The 22,795-nt window shown below is 46.0% G+C and overlaps 1 protein-coding gene across 3 annotated transcripts in view; it reads left to right on the forward strand.

Moving 5' to 3' along the window:
* TCEANC2 (transcription elongation factor A N-terminal and central domain containing 2) overlaps positions 1-4,892 on the forward strand; it is a 34,701-nt gene extending 29,809 nt beyond the window's left edge. For all 3 annotated transcript variants that reach the window (XM_020987825.2, XM_020987826.2, XM_020987827.2), the window contains one exon: positions 3,550-4,892. In XM_020987825.2, the coding sequence (XP_020843484.1) occupies positions 3,550-3,738 (189 nt within the window). In that variant the 3' untranslated portion in view covers positions 3,739-4,892. The remainder of the gene's footprint in view (positions 1-3,549) is intronic.
* The last annotated feature ends 17,903 nt before the right edge of the window (positions 4,893-22,795 follow it).

Here is a 22,795-nt window from a genome sequence, read left to right on the forward strand (position 1 = left end):
TTAAGAAAAGGATCAGAAGGCTCTGGATATGGTGACCAACAAATAACGTTACAAAAAGTGAAATTGGTTCTGTTTTAATGGGTGAGAAAAGACTCCCTGTTAGTATGTGAATCATCTTGGAGTCAGATATCTGTTGTACAGAAGAGGAATTAGAATTAGTAACTAGAAAAAAAGAGGAATAAGAAAAACGTGGCATATTATTGAAGCAACTCAAACTATTTAATGAAGCCATTGACAATGAAAATTGGGTAATGGGCGGCAGAAATGATGTTGACACCAATGATTTTACCTAAAAATTTAACTGATAAAAATCAGTTACCATACCAAAGGACCTCAAAAGCTCCTTAGTCAGCAGACCCTTGGCTTAATCACCAAAAGAGGAGAGCTGGCCACCGAAGGCAGCACTGGTTTAAAACGTCAGCTTGTTTATAACATTTTTTGGAAGAGGATGCCGGATGATTATAAGTAGCATTGCTTCATGAATGAGAGGGAATCTGTGCAGGATAAAACCAACTTAAAGAAAGCAAAGTCATCCTTAGGGCATTAAGGATAAAAATGAAAGGAAGACTATAAACAGAAGATGGAAAAGATCTGCAAAGCTTTTTATCTCAAACTGGTTTTGCCATCAAGAACAGAGACATGAAGCATTTATTAAGTGTTTATTTATGCCAGGCACTGTACTGAGTGCTGGGAATAAAAATACAAACGAGAAGAAAGAGTCCTTACCCTCGTGGAGTCAAGTCAGAGCCCTGTTGCGGTGAGCTCCTGTCTCATGTGAGCCACAGTTTATGTGCCATGCCAGCACGTGTGAACACACGCACACACGTGTGCGTGTGTGCACACACATCTCTTCCTTGGTGACCGCTGGATGCTCCAAGTGCTTTAATCAGGTCACACGAAGGACTCTTTCCTGCCTGCTTGGCTTCGAGCTCTCAGTTTCCTCACAGTGCACTTCCTCACCAGGCCATGGGGAGGGACGCAGTGCCAGGATCATTGTCCCCAATTACACTCACGGAGTACGTGACTAATAAGTGCCTGCCAGGACTTGAGCTCGCGCCTCCTGGATGGTCGCGTGAACTTCTGAAAAGGCGTCCTGGGAGAAGGTGCTTTCTGGTGATTGCTGCTATGTGAGCACCAGGCAGAGTGGTGCCCTTACCCCACCATCGTTCAGTGCTGGGGCTGCCCTTGTCAGCTGGTCCAGGTGACATTGGGGGTTGTGTAGAACCGCTGGAGGAGATCTGGCCCAGGTATGGATCATCCCCAGTCTGGAGAATCAGATGGAGATCTGCAGTGCAGACCTAGGATGAATCATAGTCAGGGAAACTCAGCCCTGGGGGCAGCCCCAGTCCTGGTCCAACAACAGAGCTGCTCCGCCCCTCAGGGAGGACAGAGGGCAAGGCCAGATCATGCATGGGCCGTGCTGGCTTGTGCCAGGCAGGCTGTGCCTAAGCCCGCAGACTTCCCCTGCCCCAGCCAGGCCAGCTTCTGGAATGGTTGGGAAGGGCTGGGGCGTTGATGTAGCAGCACTTGGCATGTGGGGATGTTTCTGAAGTAGATAGAGTTTTAGGATCAAAAGGTTCTTATTTGCATAAACTTGCGCAGCAGAATTTTCTGAAAACCCAGGTGTTCTTTGCACAAATACAGGTTCTGTGAGTAGTTTTCTACGGTGTCAGTACTTTTCCCTCTGTAAAATATTAAATAGTAAATCATGTTTATCTAAAAAATTCTATCATAGCAATTTGGTATACAAAGTAGGTTTAATCCCCTCTGTTCTGCTCCAATATCTTCCTGACTCTCTTTGTCCAGGGGGGTAGGGGCAGGGGACACGCTCACACTGAGGGCAGTATTCGAAGCAACAGGGAGATCTTATAGAATGACAGATTGTGGCCTGGTATAATGAGAAGTGGCACTGCCTTCCCACCCCCCCCCCAAAAAAAAACCCTCCAAACGAAACGGGCCAAGAGAGAGCAAGACGTCTGTGTAAAGTCCTGGATAGAACACTGAATCTGAAGTCAGGAGTGAATGGATCAGTCCAACAGATGGATGGATGGATGGATGGATGGGTGGGTGGATGGATGGACAGACGGACAGATGAAAGAAAAAGAAAAGGGGAGAGGAGGGAGGGAGTAGGAGAGGACAGAGAGACAGGGATAAGGGGCGGGGAGAGAGCCTGCTGTGACACCTCATCTCCTGACTCCAGGCATTTTTTTTTTTGCTAAGGCAATTGGGGTTAAGTGACTTGCCTAAGTTCACACAGCTAGTAAGTGTCAAGTGTTTGGTCTGAGTCCTCCTGACTCCAGGGCTGGTGCTCTATCCACTACGCCACCTAGCTGCCCCTAACTCCAGGCATTTTCACTGGCCATCTCTGATGCCTGGGGACATCTCTGCCTTCTGGCTTCCTTCAAGTGCCATCCCTTTAACAGGAAGCCTTCCTTCTACTGATTATCATCTGTTTATCCTGTCTCTGGGTTGTCTGTTCGTACTTGTGTACAGGTCCTCTCTCCCATTAGATCATACGTCCTTGAGGGTAAGCATTGTCTTTTGCCTTTTTTGTGTCCCCGGGCTTAGCACAGGGCCTGGTGCTTAGTTTGTGTTAGTTAAATGTTCATAGACAGATAGATGATAGATAGAGCATGAATATAAGTGTTCATTATGAGCCAGGCACTGTGCTAAGCCCTGGGGATACAGACATAAGCTAGAAAGCCAGTCCCTGGCCTCTAGAAGCTTCTGTTCTAACAAGGGAAGACAGCCTATAATCAGGTACTGGGAAGGAGGTGAGGTGGAGAACAGAGGAGCGAGGCTGCTGACGTGGAGGAGCGTAGTGAGCGTGGCAGTCCAGGGTAGGGCCAAGCTAAGCAGAAGAGAAGGCCGTGGTGCGGAGCAGCTGAATTCTGGCTCCAAGGGCAAGTCGCTCTTAGATCCTCTGTTTCCTCGCCTGATCTCACTCAGGCTTCTTGTGAGGAATCACTTTGCAAATTTGAGAGGACCCTAGAAATGGGATTATTGTTATGATTGGTAGTGGGGCCCTGAGGCCCTCCAGCAAAGGCTGGCTGACCCCGTGGACCGATGGGGAGGGGATTCTCGGTCAGGGCTTTTGTGGGTGCTCTGAACTCCCCAGGCCTCCCAGATCAGCACTGATGTATTTCAACCCCACCCCCAGGTCCTGTGGCCTGATGACACTGATATCCTGGTTGGAATACACAGTATTATCCTGATTTCTTGTCCTCTTTTGTAGTTTCCTGAGCTGCAGAGTAACAGGCCCTCAGGACCAGTTACTTAGTTCAGGCAAGTTTCCTGTTATAATGGCAAATATTACCACCCAGCTGGGGTTGTGAAGAAGGTCTCTGTCACATAGCACATGGCCTTGTTCCTTAATTGCCAGGGTGGAATTAATTTGCTCTTCCTGTTTCTCTTGTGACAGGAAGTAGATTTCCTTGAATTTAAGTTGATTAATGAAGGCCTCTGAGCCCCCAAGCTCTAGTCTCTACTGCTTTTAATCCTTACGAAGCGGAAGGTCCTCATTTGATAATTTTGCTATGTTTTTTTTAGATGGATCACCCACTGGTTGAAAATATTGAGCGTGAAGCTTTTCATCTCTGCTCCCGTCTCATTAATGGACCATATCGGCGGACAGTGAGAGCCCTGGTCTTTACATTAAAGCACCAAGCTGAAATTCGAGCTCAGGTCAAGAGCTGCTCGCTACCAGTCAACACGCTGGTGCAGACTCACAAAAAGTGACCTTCGTAGTCATCCACGCCCCGGGAAGCAGCACCAGGCACACCAAAGGCTGGCCGCTTCCCTCTTTTCAAAGGGCTCTTTGAATTTGGGTGAGGGGGAGACCTGGCCGCCATCAGCCTCCTCCAAGTGCCATTCCATTCAGGAGGAGGGCACGAGAACAACGGGGGATGGGCCCCGGCATCATTATCTGTAACAAGTGTCACTGTCTGAAAGCATCAATGGCACACTGGGGCCCTCGAAGCGCCATGTTTGTGATCACAAAACTAGGCCAGGAGGGTGATGGGGCTCATTGTGGCCTTGCCAAGGAGGCCTCTCAACTACCTTCTCCTGTTGGGCCAATGGTGCCTCTCCCTTATTCCACCACCCTGCAGGTAACTGAAACTCAATTACTGCCGGTGCTTGGTGACGTCCCCCAGTGTTTAGATAGCCTTGGTGCTCTCAGAACTCACCCATCTGTCTTCCCTTAGCTGTACGCTGGGGGGGAGCCTGCAGGAGCCCACCGACGCCCCCCTTTTCCCTGATTGTACTTACCTGAATGTTTCAGCTCTCTCTTGAAGACCTTCAGCGTTGGTCTCTGAAGCCCCCATGCTGGGGTGTCTAATGAGCGTGTGGCCTGAAGCGGCCAAACCTCGTGCTTTATTTGAATGCCTGGCTATTAGACTTTAGAGATATATAGAAGGTGGATAATGAAATTTCTCTCTAAACAAGTTGGGAGAAAAATCTATTTTAGCAAATCATGACTGGACTACAGGAGAGTCCTTGAGTGATTATGTAAATGCAATTTGCCTCTTTTTAAGAGCGTGATAATAAACCATGTGGCTTAAAAACACAGAAACATTTACTTTTTCCTTAGAAAACGTATTGGACTGAAAATGTGCACTGGTGTCTCACCTTCAGATTTGCTTTTAATTCTTTGAGTGAAAATCTTTCCATAGTGCTAGAGCTTTGCAGAGAGAATGTCAGAGGCCTTTCCCAGAGATGGGCTTGCCACCCATTCCCGAGTCCTCTCAAAGTAGGGCTCCTGGGTCAGGGGGCATGGAGAGACATGGGGATCACCGTTAGGTGCAGAATTGGGTCTGGATTGGAGGCATTTAGTTCCCTTGGGTTGAGTTGCCTTGCCTAAAGTAGGTTTTTAATAAAGGCTCTTCAAATTACATGGAAATTGTTGCATTCATTCTGATGTTTATTAGTGTGTGCACCTGTCCTTGAGGGCAGAACCAAGGCATTTGATGTGGAATTCCAGGCTTCCCTCAGTGGGTCTGGCTTCACTAGATAAGCAGAGGGCCTATACCTGTGCTCTCACTGGTCCAGGGAGCTCACAAATGAGGCACTTCCTCTCCCACTGCAGGTTGGTACCATCTTTATTACTTGTGGTCTTAGATATCTGCCCCAAACACCAAAAGGTGAAGGGATTTTCTGAGGGTTACCAGTCTGCTAGAGGCGGGACCCGCGCCCAGCGCTTCTTGCTCCGGAGGACAACTCTGTAGCCACTGTGCTGTGCTATCAGTAGCTACTATTTATATAAGAGGTTTACCAATATGTTCTTATCCCAGCCTCACAACACCCCTGGTGCTGTTATTATGCCCAATGTACAGAAGAGGAAACTGAGGTAGACAGCAATTGAGCTGCCTAACTCACGTTTATTTATTTAACAATCACAGCCACTCCCCTGATAACAGCTCTCAGGCATGCGTCTTACAAGGACCCTGGTGCTCACTGTACAGATGGAGACCCTGAGCTAGAGAGGTAGAGTGACCTGTCCACAGTAAGTATTCGAGCCAATATTCAGAGCCAGCATTTCTTCTGCCTGCGCCCTGCTGCTTTCTGATTGCCTTTTGTGTCTTCACTTCAGCCCTTCCTGCTATAGTTTGTCAGCTTCCTCTTGGCTTTAGAGATGCCTCTGGTCACTGCACATGTATACATGCACACCCTCGGAAGTGCAGTATCAAGTGATCCTTTTGTGAAGAGACTGAAACTGGGGAGGAGAGAACCCCAGCCGAGGGTGACCCATAATTCTGGTTGATTATGGACGTGGGCCAATAATTGGCTTTCCTTCTGGGTTGTCAGTACCAAACAGCCACCATATGGTTGAGACATTTCTGAAAGAGTCCCCATGATAACGTCTGCCGTAGGAAGACAGCCAGGCCAAATGGGTTTTGTGGAGGAGCTTGGGCTGGGGGCTGGCCTGGCCCCCACTTGTCTCACTGGAGGCCACCCGTGACCTTCGCTCAACTTCCAGGCTCTAAGGAATGAGCTGTTTTATATAAACCAGGAAACGATTGTAGGGTGTGCACAGGGGCAGCTGGGAGCAGTGGAGGCAGCCGCCGGAGAGCCTGAAAAAGCAATTGTCAGGAACGATTGAGGGCGGGGATTCTTGTTCCAGACAGAGCTCGGGCTCGTCAAGAGGCCGACCTGGACAAGGTTAGTCTTGTGACAGCCTTTCAGGGACATCTCTCGTGCCTTTTCCAGGCCACGCACATGCCTTGGGAGTTCTGTGCCCTGAGCTTGAAGCCCTCCACCATCTTGGTCGCCCTCCTTGAAAGCTCTCCAAATTTCCACACCTCAGTCCTCCCTAGAGTCAGAAGCTGCAAACACCAGCCTCCAGATGCAGTCTGACCAGGCTGCGTGAACTTGGGCCAGTCACTTAACCTTCATCTTCTCATCCCCCTCTATCTCTTCCACAAGAAGAGTATGAGATACTTCATTGAATGAGCATCATCATTCTCCTGATCTGGCAGGTTAATAATCCTGTGAAAAAGGAAATAAGGTCAGTTTGTTACGGCCTCTTCCTGATGGAAACACACACTGACCGTTTCCTTTTCAAGATGTCGCCTAACCATCTTTGCCATTAGGTCCCACCTCAGATCCCACCTCCTACAGGTAGCCTTTCCAGATCTCCCCCAGTGCTGGTGCCTTTTTTTTTGTTCTTATCTCCAATTAATCCCATCTAGTCATTTGCATGTTGTCTCCCCTCAGTGGGCAGCAAGCCCTCTTGTAGATAGCCTTTTTATCCCCAGGGTCTCGCACGGGGCCTGGCACAGAATCAGTGCTTAACAAACACTTGGTGACTGGACTTCAACAAAATCAAGCTCACGGCCCCATTTTGAGCAGACTGTTCGTTTCCCCCCCCCTTTTTTTTAAAAATCAGGACATTTGTCTTTCTCTACTCCTGTAGTAACTTCTCCATTTCCCACCACCTTTCACATATCCCTGCCAGTGACTTAGCAGTCACACCTGCCACCTGTTTGAGGGTGTAAGGATGTTGTGCCTCTGGCCAGATGACTTCACTCCTTGAGGATGACTGAGTGAGCTCTTACCATTGCCTTTTGTTTGGTCATTTCTACCTCAAAGGTCATTCTCATCGACTGAGAAACAGGCAAAATAAGGATTGAGTGGCTCTGCCTTCTTGTGTTATCCATCATCACTGTCCCATCCATCCCAAGCAACAGTCCTGTCCTGCTTTGATCCTCTTTCCCCATTATAGCTTAAAAAAAAATACCTTTTCTGATCTTAATTGCCCTTTCCAGCCTTAATTCATTCCGAGCTTTAGCAATTATAACATTTTTCTAGGACTTCATCATAGGATGGATATCCCATGATGCCAGGCCTTTCTAAGGCCTTCTGGGCTGCTCAGTGGATAGAGCGCTGGACCTGAGTTCAAATCATGCCTCAGACACCTAATAGCTGTGACCCTAGGCAAGTCACTTAATTTCTGCCTCAGTTTTCCCCTCTGTAAAAATGGGGATAACAATAGTACCTACCTCCCAGGGTTGTTGTGAGGATCAAGTGAGATAATAATTTGGAAAGCACTTTGCAAACTTTTAGTGCTACATAAATGCTAGCTGCTATTATTACAAGAGAAATCTGAATTGGTTTGAGTTCACCATGCATCCATAGCACTTCCTGCAGAAACTCTTATTTTTGTCCTTGTCAGAATTGTTTCATTTTGTGTCTTCTAAATTTCATGGTTGGCAGCTAGGTAGAGCAGCGGGTAGAGCACCGGCTCTGAAGTCAGGAGAACCTGAGTTCAAATCCGGCTTCAGACACATAACACTCACTAGCTGTGTGACCCTGGGCAAGTCACTTAACCCCAATTGCCTTGCAGGAAAGAAAGAAAGAGAGAGAGAGAGAGAGAGAGAGAGAGAGAGAGAGAGAGAGAGAGAGAGAGAGAGAGAGAGAGAGAGAGAGAGAAAGAAAGAAAGAAAGAGAAAGAAAGGAAGAAAGAGGGAAGGAAGGAAAGAATCATTAGACTACTAAATTTCATGCTTATGAGTGTCCCATCCCTCCTGGTCTGACTTAACCTTGTAACTGTAGTTGTAACAACTTCCGCCATCCTTCCTTCATTATATTACTCCTTATGGTATGTAGCTTTATGGTGTCAACCGGACCGACCTGTGGATGGCCAGAGCCAGACAGGAGGCTGGAGAAGGGAGAGTCAGGAATCAAACAGAAGTTTAATTTCAAAGTGAGGAAAATGGCTTGCAAGCAAGGACATGTGCTGGGGCCCCACCCCTAGTGGGGGGGACCTGAGGCAGGGTGGGGAGATCTTAATACTTATACCTATGGCTGCACAGTGAGCTGTAGCCCTGACAGTGAGGGGTAACCCCAACAATGAGACAAGTTTGACTCATAGTTGGGCTTCGTGACCAGAACATGAATCCAGCAGGTGTTTGTCCAAGCTCAGAACAGCTGGTGCTGGTCGAAGCAATACAATAATTATACGAAACAATTCTGGGATTTTGCTGTGGCTGAGATCATCCAGAAGGTGAGAGCAAAGGATTGTTGTTAGGCCAAGCTCGGAGCGCTGCCTGCTTGCTGGGCCTTAGCTCTGGAGAACGAGGTCTCCTAGTATCTGGACAGTGGATAGCCAAAGCAGTTTTCTCCCTCCCTTGTTCTTTTCATTTTAAGCCTTTTTTTTTTTATTAGATTTGTAAAACAACTCTTAGACACGTTTGCCAGCCCTAGTTAGATGCACTCCAACATCTCTTGCGTCCCTTATCTTCAGAGGCCAACAGTGAGGAAAAAATTACCCATACCTGCCTGGTCTTTAGTTTCTTGCCCAAGACTTCATAATCTTTAGCCATACTTGGTTTTTAGGTTCCTTTTGTAGCATCATGTGACTCTGTGCCCATGTGAATCACTGAAAGTGGGTTGGAATCATTCACTCTTACAGCTCATCTCTCCGTGTGCCCCAGGAAGACAACAGACCACTCCCTTGCTGTTGTTAGGTTGATAAAATGCTGCCTCAGTATCCCCCAACAGGGCCTCATCAACCACTCCTTCTCTTCTTCCAACCCTGCTGAATGACCTCTCGCCTGATCAAGTCTCAGGCTTTACTGGATCCTTCTTTGGAGAATAAACAGCTGCTTCCTCCTCCAGCGATCCAGCTCTCCTCTTCAGGAAGAGCCTCAAGTCTGTGCAGCTGTCCTTTTCCTTCTCCTCCTTCTCCATGATACATTTCTTCTACCCTCCAATTTCCTGATACAGGTCACTGTGCCTGTCATATCAGACCCTTTTTCCCCATTGAAATCCCCATTTGTTCATTTGAGGGGCAGGGTGAATCCGGAGTCTGCAGGAGATTTCCCTTGCAGGAGGGAGACTTGTGTACCCTTGGAACATGGACAACAGTGTAATTAGAGAGATGCGGGAGGGTCTTCTATGTCCTAAGGCCCCTTGAAGCTCTAACGTTCTGTGCTTTGATATTCCATGATTAAAGGGCCTCAGCAACTCTGAAAAGGTGTGTTTCAAGGTCTTTTCCATTTCCAACATTCTATGTTCTATTGTCTCTCCTAGTCCTAACATTCTTCTATGTTCTATGTCTCCCAGTTCTAACATTCTATGTTCTAGTATCCCTCCAAGCTCTAACATTCTATGTTCTATTATCCCTCCCAGTCCTAACATTCTTCTATGTTCTATGTCTCCCAGTTCTAACATTCTATGTTCTAGTATCCCGCCCAGCTCTAACATTCTATGTTCTATTGTCCCTCCCAGTTCTAACATCCCATGTTCTAAGGTCCCTTCCATCTGTAACATTCTGTTCTAGATTCATCAAACTCTTAAAACTCTGTAATTCTAAGATATAGTACCTATCTTGAAGGATGATAGCATTTGAGATAGTTTTTAGTCATGCAGAAATAATGATGATAATAATAACAATAATTAACACTTATTGAAGAGAAATGAGGCCAGGGAGCATTAAATGATTTGCTGGGGGCTTGAACATCTCAAGAGTTACGTTGCTCAGTAAAGGCACGCTGGACTTGGAGTTAGGAAGACCTGAGTTCAAATCCAGCTTCAGACACTTCCCAACTATGTATCCCTGCGCAAATCGTTTCACTTTTTGGTGCCTCCATTTTCTCAACTTTATATAAAATGGGGATAAAATGGCACCTACCTCCTGAGGTGGCAGAAGCCTTAAAGCATCCTAGAAATGCTAGCTATTTTTATTAGCTTCTGAGAAATTCAGGAAATGTCATATCCTTTAGTCACGTATTTATGTTGTTCTTATCTTATATTCTCTCTTGTTCCCTGCTCCCCAGAAGGTGGAAGCATCATATCCCAAGGTGATTTCCTCCGCCACCAGTGCATTTCCTGTGAAAAGTCTTTCAGTTACACTGTGTACATGTGTGTACATATGTATGCACATGTACATATATGTGTGTGTCCTAGATACCAAGTTATTTGCCTGCGGCCTGCTTCCTTAGACCATAAGCTTCTCGGGGGTGGGGACTGTGATGTTTGGCTGCGTGTCCCCACTGCTCAGCACAGTGCCTGGCACACATTGATAAATGCTTCTTGACTAGCAGGATGATAGGTGATGAATACATAAATGCTGGCTGGCTAACTGCCTGAGACCACCGGACGGCATAGTCGGCGATCTCCCCTGATAGAGAATAAGCTTCTTGAGGGCAGGGGCTGTTTGGTTTTTATCGTTGTTTGTAGTTCCTGGCACATACAGGCACTTAATCAATGTTTGTTGATGGACAGAATTCTACCTGGGTTTCAGGAAGGCCTTTAACAAAGTATCTTGGGATGTCTTTGGGGCCCAGATGTTGAAATACGTGCTCAGGATAAGAGCTGAATGCAGGGATGGGGAACCTGCAGCCTCGAGGCCACACGTGGCCCTCTAGGTCCTCAAGTGTGGACCTTTTATTAAGGGACTTGTTCTGTGAGTTTGGATTCAGTCCAAGGGCCGCACTTGAGGACCTAGAGGGCCACATGTGGCCTCAAGGCCCCAGGTTCCCCACCCCTGAATTAGAGTATGAACAGTTGGGTGGATTTGGGGGTTGATTGAATGCCTGGACCTAAGGTGAGGCAATATCACAGGGCTCTGCCCTTGAGCTGATTCTGCTCAATATTTCCATCAGTGACTTGAATGAAGGCACAGATGTTGTAGATGGTACATCAGCTGAGGAGAGTCAGGAGCCTAAGTGATCAGCATGATGAAAGTGGACTGGAAAACTCCCAAGCACGCAGAATTAAAACTACATTCTATCCTCTCTTGCCTGTCCCTGAGTAGAAAACAAAGAGAGAGAGAGAGAGAGAGAGAGAGAGAGAGAGAGAGAGAGAGAGAGAGAGGCCCCTTTTCCTCTTTCATGTCTTCCTTGGCTTATTTCAGCTTCCTGGAGGAGAGAGCCAAGCTCTGAGGAAGCCAGGGAGGGGGTTCTTCTGTCGAGAGCTCAGAAGGCTCGAGGACGTTGGAGACAAATTGCTCTTTGGCCGAGATCCTTCAGGGGAGACGATCGCCAAGATGCGCTTTTGAGATTTGGAAGCGGCTGCATGTTATTTGTGGCCTTTCTCTCCTTGATGTGTGTGTGGGATGTCTGCCTTTCCAGACAATGGAGGGAAAGAGGCCTGTCCACAGCTTTCAGCTGCCGCCTGGCTCAAAGCACAGCGGATGTCTTTGGGGATAGGCCTTGGAAGCCCCGGAGTCCTTACCCTTGCTGACAACCTCAGGCTCCGCTGATTTACTTGGACAGAACAAAGCTTCCATCTTCTTTCCACGGTGCCCAAGGGAACAAGAAAGCAAACGGCACCGGGAATGGAGCGCTGGGCTTGGAGTCAGAAGACCTAAGTTCAGATCCTGCCTTAGACAACTTACTAGCCAAGTGACCCTGGGCAAGTCTCTTAACCCCTCACCCTCAGTTTCTGCATTTGTAAAATGGGAAAAATAATAACACTTACCTCATAGGGCTGTTGTAAGGGTCAAATGTGATAATATTATATACAGTATTTGCAAACCTTAAAATACTGTATAATGCTATATAAATACTAGTAGTTATTATTATGAACAAACTGAAAGCTCCCATTTGCAGGTTTCCTTACTGTTTATCAAGTGTTTTCCTCATAGGAGACCAGAGGGCAGGCAGTGCTAGGATCATTACCCTGATGTTACAGTAGAGAAGGTTCCCACAGAGTAAAGAGACAAAAACAGAATTTGAACCTAAGCTCCAGATCTCCCTCCCTCTGAAATAAATTTTAATTTTTTTTTAATAGAAAGTGCTTTATTATTATTATTTTTTGCTTTTAGGCAATTGGGGTTAAGTGACTTGCCCAGAGTCACACAGCTAGTAAGTGTCAAGCATTTGGTCTGAGGCCGGATTTGAACTCAGGACCTCCTGACTTCAGGGCCGGTGCTCTATCCAGTGTGCCACCTAGCTGCCTGGAAAGTGCTCTATCGGTAGCTTATAATGCCCTGGAGTTTTACAAAGTGCTTTTCTCTCCACTGCTCTGTAAGGGCTTAGTCTGTTCTCATCCTCGTGGGGCAGATGGGGAAGCAAAGTTTCAGGTTGGGGAAGTGAATGACTCCTGGTGACTCTGTTAGTCAATGACAGAGCTGGCGCTGGAGTCCAGATCTCCAGAGTCCCAAGAGGCTGTTTGCCCTACATCGATCCAGAGCTGGAAGGGTCCCTAGAGTCCAACACCATCATTTGACAGATCAGTAAACTGAGGCCCAGAGATGCCTAAAACTGCACAGGCCATCGTTCTTGTGGTCGTAGACTGTAAGTCTCCTAAGACCTGGCAGGGACTGAGGTTCTCTATATTCTGGGTAGATCAGGTGTTTAAGCAACTAAACCCAAAAAACCCCAAACCCAAAACAACGAAAACTTCTGAGTTGCGGTAAATTAGGGAGGTGGGTTTTTGTTGTTGGACAAATGGTGGTTAGAGTCGAGCAGATAAATATTGTTACAGAGACCCAGATCTGAAAAATGCCACGAGTCACTGATAATGCATTTCCCCTGCTCAGTGGTGAAAGATGGGGCAGCCAGATTTTTTCATTTATAGAAAATCAAGTTCTTAAACCTGTTCCTGTCCACCCCATTTGTCTTCCATTGCAGCCTTAGCCCTTAGGAGTCTCACTCTGAGATTTGTAACTTGCTTTACGCAAGAGTTTATCACAATCAGACCAGGGTGAAGGCTCAGTTTGTTACTGCCAGTTATTGAGATGAGAAGTGGTCCATCTGGAAAACGAGGCTCCAGAAATCCCATCGATTTCAGTAACACTGACATGGACAGTCCGGGGGTCTGACTAGTTGGGAATCTCTTCAGGTTAATTCTACCACCAACAGCTCATACCCAAAAGCAAAGGAGGGAACCACTTCTTAGGCAGAGTGACCTTGGGGCCCTGGGGTGGGGGTGGGAAACCAGGCACATCAAATTTATGAATAACAGGGTACTAAGAAAGGAGAGATAACACAATGAAGGATTGAGTTGGGAGCGATGAATTCCATTCAAATCACCATTTGTTAATTACCTACTATGGCTGGGCAGCTAAGCCTAAGGCAGATCCGGACAACTAGTGGATGGGGTGCCAGGCCTGGAGCCAGGAAGACTCATCTTCATGAATTCAAATCTGGCCTCAGACACTTACTAGTTGTGTGACCTTAACCTTGCATGCCTCAGTTTCCTCATTTGTAAAATGAGCTGGAGAAAGAAATGGCAAACCACTCCCATGTCTTTGCCAAGAAAACCCCAAATGGGGTCACGAAGAGTCAGACACAACTGAAACATGAACAACATGACAAGCCATTTCGCTGAGGATCCAAAGTAAAAAATGAAAAAATCCCTGCCCTCAAGGAGCTTATGTTCTATGGTGAGAATACAAGTGCCCAGACAAGTAAACATAAGACAATTTGAGGAGTGAGAAAGCACTCACCCAGAAGGAGGGTGAGGATTAAGAATGTCTGTGCTGAAAGTGCAACCTGAGCTGGGCCTCAGAAGGAAGAAGATGGAGCTTCTGAGAGAGGTGATGGAGAGGAAGGGCCTTCCAGGCCCAGGAAATAGCATCTTCAAATGAATGGAGGCCGGAGAACAGCTAGTAGTCTAGCCTGGAATACTGTGTGCCCAAAGAGGGTGAAATCGGACTGGATACCAAATTCTTGTCTTTTATCCTAGGGGCAATAGAGAGCTACTAAAGTTTTTTTTTTGTTGTTTAATTTTTTTGGGGGGGCGGGGTTTTGAGCAGGAGAGTGATTTGATGAGCTCCGTGTTTTAACAACATCAGCTTGTCAACTATGTGGAGGGTGGAGTGGAGACAGCAGACCCAGAGAACAGGCAGACCGGAGAGTGGTAATTGCAGTAGTCCAGGTGACAAGTGAGGAGGGTCTGAAGTGACAGTCAGTGCAGAGAAAAGGACAGGTGGGAGAGGTGTGGAAGGAGAAATGACAAGACTTTACGACAGATTTCATAGGGGAATGAGGAGAAGGGAGAGTCAAAGACGATTGGTGTGGACCTGGGTGCCCGGAAAGATGGTGGTATACGCCAAAGAGATTAGGAAGTTCGAAGAAGGGAGAGGTTTGGGGGGAAAGATGCCAAATTCTGTTTTGGGCATATTGAGTTTGAGCGCCGGTGGGACAGGCAGGTGGTGATGTGGGACTGGACTCGATGTGGATTGAACCCATCGGAGCTAATGAGATCAATGAGAGAGAGACTGGATAGAGAGAAGAGAGGACCAAGGACAGAGCCCAGAGGGACGCAGATAAGTATCTGTGAGGTGGGAGGTGCTGGTTAATGAACCAGCAATGGAGGTGGGGGAAAGCCTTCAAAGAGGTAGGAGGAGAAGCAGGAGACAACAATGTCACGAAAGCTGAGGCAGGAGAGAGCGTTCAGGAAGAACAGTGAGGTGATGGTTATCAAAAGCTGCAGGAGTGAAAAAAGCCCGTCGGATTGAGGGGTTAATTAGCAACTGCGGAGAGAGCAATTTCAGTCAAATGCAGGGTCGCAAGCCCCATGGCAAAGTACTGAGTAGTGGCTGGGTTTGTGGGTTGTTGTCCTTTCTGCTCAAAGAGGAAAAAAATGACATCATGTCAGGGGCAGGGTGTAGCAAGTCTGACCGTGACTGAGCTCACCAATAGGAGCTCGGAAGGCTCTAACACAGGTCGGGCACAAACAGTGCCCGTGAACATTTGGAGTGGAGATGTCCAAATTTTGCACATCTCATGTTTCTTTGGAGCTACTGCAATTCTGCTTCGCTCGTGGACCACAGCGCCTTCTTTGATGTGGGTGTGCCGTGTTGGGTGGTCCTGTGCCAGTGTCTTCCATATCTCACAATCAATTCCAAAATTCTTCGGAAAGACCTTGAGAGTGTCCTTGTATCACTTCTTCTGACCTCCACATGAGGGCTTGCCTTGTGTGAGTTCTCCATAAAATAAGTCTTTTAGGCAAACCTACATTTGGCATTTGAACAACATGGCCAGCCCATCGGAGTTGCGCTCTTTGCTGTAGAGTTTGAATGCTTGCCAGTTCAGCTCGAGAAAGGACTTCAGTGTCCACTGCCTTATCTCGCCAGGTGATCTTCAGAATCTTCCTAAGACAATTCAAATGGAAGTGATTCAGTTTCCTGGCATGGCTCTGGTTTCATAGGCAAACAACAACGAGGTCAGCACAACAGCTCTGTAGACCCTCAGTTTGGTAGGCAGCCTCTCAAGACACACAGGGAAGTTTGCAGGAGGGATGAATCTGGAAGGAAAGCTAATGAGTTCCATTTTGGAGATGGTGAAGTTAGTTGAGATACCAATGGAACTTCCAAGAAGAAATGTTCATCAGGCAATGACTGATGTGGAACTGGCATTCAGGAGCATAATTAGGGCTGCACACTTACTAGTTGTGTGACTGTATTCAATTCAATTAACCTCTCTAAGCCTCAGTTTCCTCATCTGTAAAATGGCAGCACCTATCTTCTAGGATGGTTGTGAGACTCAAATGAGATGATGTAAGTAGAATGTTTTATAATCTTCGAAGAGCTATATAATTGCCAGTTATTATTATTAATATTAATATTAATTATTATCACTGCAGCTTGATATTCTGCTATGCCTTACTTGGGTTGGGGAAGAAGATTACATTTGTGTGTTGATCATTGCCCTGGTATTTTGTTGTCTCCGAACAGAACATAAGCCCTTAATGGCAGGGGCTGTCTTCTCTTATTTATGTTGGAAAATGTACCCAGAGGCTAATAGCTGGAACATCTAGTAAACATAATAAATATTTATATCCCCATGAACAACCTAAAATAGTTCTTCCATGTGGTTTACACCCTTCCAGCCCCTCTGAGTCTAGTTTATGTTCCCTTCCACCCTGTTCTTCAGTCCTTAATGGTTGGGGGCTTTTTGCTTGGAAATGCCAAGCTGGGGAATTTCCTTGGCTGTTTCAGCGGTTCAGGGATAGGCTCGTGAGTGCAGGATAAGAGACTGGGCTTGGAGAATGGCAGAGGTTTGCCCACGGTCATGGATGGAGATTGTTAGGACACCAAAAACAGAATGTGAGGGCTGGAAGGGTCCTGAGAATATAAGCTTGGGGCGTTAGTGAAGGGGTCTCAGAGCATAGAATGTTAAGAACACAGACCTTTGAAGTTTAGTGATGGAAGGAACTTTGGAACATAGTAGGTCAGAACTGGACAGGAATTCGGTAATCATCAACCACTATTTCCAAAAAGAGCAAATATTTATTAAGCACCTACTGTGTGCCAGGCACTGTGCTAAGTGCTGGGGATACAAAGAAAGGCAAAAACAAAGATGGGGGCAGCTAGGTGGCACAGTGGATAGAGCACCGGCCCTGAAGTCAGGAGGACCTGAGTTCAAATCCAGCCTCAGACCAAACACTTGACACTTACTAGCTGTGTGACCCTGGGCAAGTCACTTAAGGCCAATTGCCTAAAAACAAAAAACAAACAAAAAAAAGGCAAAAACAGTCCCTGCCCTCAAGGAGCTCCCACTCTAATGAGGAAGATGATGTACTTTTTTACAGAGGGGGTACGATGTCAGCTTGTTCTCCACTGTGGCCCAAATCCAGCCTTGGAGAAGTCTAGCATCTGCTGCTGGCATGGTAAGACCGACAACTCCTCCCACCTTGTGCTTCATCAGGGTCTTCTTCTCCACCTCTAATTTCCAACTAATAGGGACAAAAAGCAAACAGAATGGTTATAAAACTACCTAGTGCCCATGGGCCTCCATCTGTAAAATGGGCGCAAAAGAACTATAGTACCTGCCTCCCAGAGTTGTTGTGAGGTTCAAATGAGATAATTAAGTCAAAGAGCTTTGCCAGCTTTAAAACTGGCCTCATGCTATGCCCCCTCAGGCACTCTGTACTCCAGCCAAATTGCAGACTCTACTGCTCTCTCTTCCTCCACTTCCAAAACACAGAGTCTGAGGTCTCAGTAGGGAAAACGGGCCTTATTTGGAATCCAAGTTCAAATTCTACTTCACCTGCTTGCTACTGTGTGACCTTGGGCAAAACACTTTACTGGTCAGCCTCAGTTTCCTCATTTTTTAAAATGAAGAAGTGGACTATATTTTGTATTTTCCCATTTAGGGAAATGTTTCCCCCATTAGAATGTAAGTTCCTTGAGGGCAGGAGGTGTTTTTACTTTGTATTTGCATCTCCACTGATTAGCAATGCCTGGCACACAGTAGGCATTTGCTTGGTTAATTTTTTTAAATGAAATTTTATTTTTTTCAATGAACAACAATCTATTTTCTCTCCCTTTTACCCCTCCTTCCTCCTTACCAAGGAAAACAAAAAAAGAAAACAAAACTCTTGAAAAAAAATACAGCAAAATGAAACAAATTTGCGCTTAGACTATTTCTGAAAAAAGTCTCATTCTTCACTGAGTCCATCCCTCCCTGTCAGGAGGTAGGTTTACTGGATAAATTGACTAGATGACCTCTGAGAGATTCTTCAGCTTTATTTAGGAAGCAATGGGGAGCTGCTGAATGTTTTTGAGCAGAGGAAGTTGGGTCTATGCAATGTAGTTGTTATTTAGTTATTCAATTGTGTCCAGCTCTTCATGACTCCATGGCCCATAGCAGGCCCTTTATCCTCCACTATCTCCTGAAGTCTGTCTGAGCTCATGTTCATTGTTTCCCTGATGCTACCTATCCATCTCATTCTCTGCTGTCCCCTTTTCTTTTCGCCTTCAATCTTTCCCAATACCAGGGTCTTTTCCAGTGAGTCCTATCTTCTCATTATGTGACCAAAGAATTTAAGCTTCAGCATTTGTCTTTCCAGTGAATGGCCTGGATCAGTTTCTTAGTTTCTTTAAGTATTGACTGATTTGACCTGCTTGCTGCCCAAGAGATTCCCCAAAGCCTTCTCCATCACCATGATTTGAAAGCGTCGATTGAAAAAGTCGATAGCTTTCCTTATAGTCCAATTCTCACAGCCATACATAGCTTTGACTATAGTGACCTTTTTTGGCAAGATGATATCTCTGCTTTTCAGTATGCTGTCCAGATTTACCATAGCTGTCCTTCCAAGGAGTGTCTTTTAATTTCATGGCTGCAGCTACCATCTGTACTGATCTTTTGAGCCCAAGAATACAAAATCTGACACTGCTTCCATTTCTTCTCCTTTTATTTGCCAGGAAGTGATGGGACCAGTTGCCAAGGTCTTAGTTGTGGTTTTTTTTTTTAATGTTAAGCTTCAAGCCACCTTTTACATTCTCCTCTTTTATCTTCATCAAGAGTCTTCTTAATTCCTCTTCACTTTCTGCCATCAGAGTAGTATCATCTGCATAGCTGAGATTGTTGACATTTCTCCCAGCAATCTTAATTCTAGCTTTTACTTCATCCAGCCTGGCATCTCACATGATGTACTCTGCATGTGAGTTAAATCAACAAGGTGACAAATATACAGCCTTGTTGCACTCCTTTCCAAATCTCAAACCAGTCAGTTGTTCCATGTTTGATTCTAACTGTTGGCTCTTTGACCCACACACATGTTCCTCAGAAGACAAATACGGTGCTCTGGTACTCCCATCTCTTTGAGGACTTGCCTCAAAGATCCACAAGAAAGGTATTTAGTGAAGTTAATGAAACAGAAGTAGATGTTTTTCAGGAACTCTTGGAACTCTTGCTTTCCCTGTAATCCAGTGAATGTTGGCAATTTGGTTTCTAGTTCCTCTGCCTCTGAAAACCAGCCTGCTCTTCTGGTAATTCCTGGTTCCCATATTGCTGAAGCCCAGCTTGCGGAATCTTAAGCTTAACTTTGCTGGTGTGTGAAATGAGTATAATTGTTCAGTAATTTGAACATTCTTTGGCATTGCCCTTCTTTAGGATTGGGACGTAAAATGATCTTTTCCAACCCACTGGCCGCTATTGAGTTTTCCAAGTTTGCTGCCATATTGAGTGAAGCACTTTAACAGCACCATCTTTTAGGACTTTAAATAGCTCAGCTGGAATTCCATCACTCCCACTCCCAATGCCATTCTCCAGGATATCTGGCTCCAGATCAGTGATCACACCATCATGGTTATCAGTGATGTTAAGATCTTTCTTGTATAGTTCTTTTGTGTATTCTTGCCACCACTTCTTAATCTTTTCTGCTTCTATTGGGCAGCTTAACATGTCAGTGGTATGAAGAATGAATTGGAGGGAGTAGAGGTAGAATCAGGAAAATTTTAGGAAATTACTTCAAGGGTCTAGGATGCGTCCAACAAGGGCCCATTGGGCGTGGTGTCAGCAAGACTAGAAAGGAAGGATTGGGGAGAAGTAGAGGTAGAGTCTGTATAGTCAGTGGGGAGTCAGGAAGTTCCCAGATTTTCTATTGAGCAAATCATTCCTTTGGTATATCTGTGCCTAGGAAAGAAGAAAAAATAGGGACCAATTCACATGAGCCATTGGCTGTAAAATAAGCATAGGGGTGGGAAGCACTGATTGGTATCTAAGGCCCCTCCCAGCTCTGACATTCCCTGTTCTCAGGCCCCTACTAGCTTTGACATTCCTTGTTCTAAGAGCCCTCCCAGCTTTGACATCCTTTGTTCTAAGACCCCTCCCAGCTCTGATGTCCCTCCCAGCCTTGATGTTCTGTGTTCTAAGTTTTCTCCTAGCTCTGACATCCTGTGTTCTAAGGCCCTTCCCATCTCTAACAGTCTAATTTTAAGAACCTTCCCAACTCACATTCTATATTCTAAGACCTCTCCCGGGGTCTCGGCCATTCTAAAACTACGCCATTTCTTCCTACTATAATGAAGGGTACACAATATTTCAAGATTACGAGACACTGGGCCATTTCAGGACACTTGGGTTCTATCTGTGATGCCTCCATGAATGACTTTTGGGACAAACCTGACCCTAGCTTCTGCTGCTCAGCTGCCTGCCTCCCCAGGGATCAGTGATGATGGATGAAACTGACTTGGGAGATCACCATGCCTTTCTGCATGTGACCCCCGTCGCCCTCAAGACCTAGCAGGAAAGCTGCTCCCCCTTCAGCCCCATGTCCGCACCAGACACTGCCCTCACCTGTGTGCAATCATAATGATAATAACTACGCCTTTGGGCTGCATACCTCTTTACCGTTACAAATTCTGCAATGGATAGTGATTGTGAGATTAAGAGCTGGGATGGATCATAAGGTCATCTTGCCCACCTTCCTCATTTTACAGAGAAGGAAACTGAGGCCCAGAGAGGGGAAGGTCACAGAGGAAGAAACTGCCCGAGCCAAAATTTGAACTCGGATCCTTTGATTCCCAGTCTCTAGGTCTTTTACTGTAATGTGTTGCTCCTCAAGTTGCCCTGAATGTGGTGCTTTGCTGTCAATGGTAGCTTACATTGAATTGAATTTGGTGGAATCAAGCCAAATGGAATTGAGTGGAATCAAATTGAATCGAATTGACACGGCTCTCTAGAAGGGAAGTAGTGCCGTGGTACTGTGCAGGGGATTTGGGGAACTGGGTTTGAATCCTGTCATTGCCAGCTCCGTGATTCGGCTAAGTCATATCACTTCCCTGGCCCTCAGCTGTTTTGTCAAATGCTGATGGTAAGGGACAGCTAGCTGGCACTATAGTGTATAGAGGGCTGGCTCTGGAGTCGGAAGCACCTGAGTTCAAATCCATCCTCAGACACTACCTGTGTGACCTTGCACAAGTTACTTAACCCCAATTGCCTCCAAAACAAAAGTGCTGATAGTAATGTATGGTATAGTGGGAAGGGGGCTGGATTTGGCCTCAAAGAATGTGGGTTCAAATGCTGGCTCTGCCTCTTCCTTTGTAAGCTTGGGCAAATCTGGGCCTCAGTTTGCCCATCTGTGAAATGAGAGTTGGACTAAGTGCCCTCCTTCAAGAAGTGAGAGCTAGGATTCCCCTGATCCTAAATCACTCCCCCCTCCCCTGCTCACATTCCCAGCCCTCACGCTGATACAGTGACAAGCCGCTGTCACTTTGCTCTCCTTTGAACGAGACCGGCTCCTGACTTTTCTTTGGCTGTCCTCCTGGCTGGAATGCCTTCTTCCTCTTCTCCCACCTCCTGGCTTCCCAGCTAAAATCCCACATTCTGCAGGGAGCCTTTCAGAATACCCCTTAATGCTAGGGCTCTCCCTCTGCTGGTTATTTTCAAGTCTTCTGTGGCTATGGCAGTCAGGGTGACCTGAGTTCAAATCCTGCCCCTGACCCTAACTAGCTGGACCTTAGGTAAGTCATCTCATTTCCAGGCCTCAGTTACTTAATGTGATAAAGCTCTGAGGAGATAATATAAGCAAGGTGGTTTGCAGAGTGGGAAGCACCATCTAAATGTGAGTCATTGCCCTCATTCCTATCATTATCGGAATTTGTCAGAGGAGAGAGCCGTGCCTGGCACCTAAGCCTCCCAATTCTCACCCTCCTGGCTTCACCCCCTACTCCTGGTGCCACTGCCTGCCCCCGCCTCATTATGTGTCCTAAGGTCCCTCTACAACATACACTAATTGGCTGGCTCTTGGGAAAATGAATTTAAAATTCTGCTCAACAGCAGGCTCTGAAGGTTAGACATGAGCATGAGCTGCTACTTACAGATCCTTTCCAAAGGACCTTCTATTTGGACTCTGTCTCTTTAATTTTGTTTTTTCCTAACCTCAGTGCTCTGTCTCTTTGGATCAGTGCTTCACATCACTGTCCAATTAACCTCCTCAGAGCAAAGAGCAATTCATAGATTCTGAATGCCTCTAGTAATGTAGCCGATGGGGGCACCCCATCTTACCTGTGGGGGCCTCAGAAAACCTGTCTTAGAATCATGGTACCTTGTGGGTTTGCCTCTCATTAAAGAAAAACATTACAGCTTATAAGCCCCCACCAATATGTTTACTTTTCCTAGTCTGCCAGAGAGTACAACTAGTTGAAAGCAAAGTCACTTAATAAAAGCATAGTCAGAAAAGTAGTAATAGAACATTTCTCCCATAAACCATAGCACTCCAATAGAATGTGAACTCTTTGGGAGCAGGGACTGTTTCATTTTTTGTTATTTATTTATTTATTATTTGACGCTTCATTTTTGACTTTGAATCCCCAGAACCTAGCATAGTGCCTGGCTCATGATAGATAGATAGATAGATAGATAGATAGATAGATAGATAGATAGATAGATAGATCCAAAGATAGATGGATAAAAAGATAGATAGATCAAAAGATAGATGGATAAAAAGATAGAGCATTTCTTAAAATGCTTACCATGTGCCGTTTACTAAGAGTAGACATCTGAAGGAATAAACCTAGAGGATTGTAAATACACACAATCACTGGGAAGAGTGGACCCACCTAGGGCACACATAGAGGACGAACATGTAGGAAACATCTATGACCGACTCACATGTG

Source organism: Phascolarctos cinereus, unplaced genomic scaffold (assembly GCF_003287225.1).
Source record: "Phascolarctos cinereus isolate Bilbo 61053 unplaced genomic scaffold, phaCin_HiC Scaffold_5;HRSCAF=322, whole genome shotgun sequence".
Taxonomy (NCBI): Eukaryota; Metazoa; Chordata; class Mammalia; order Diprotodontia; family Phascolarctidae; genus Phascolarctos; species Phascolarctos cinereus.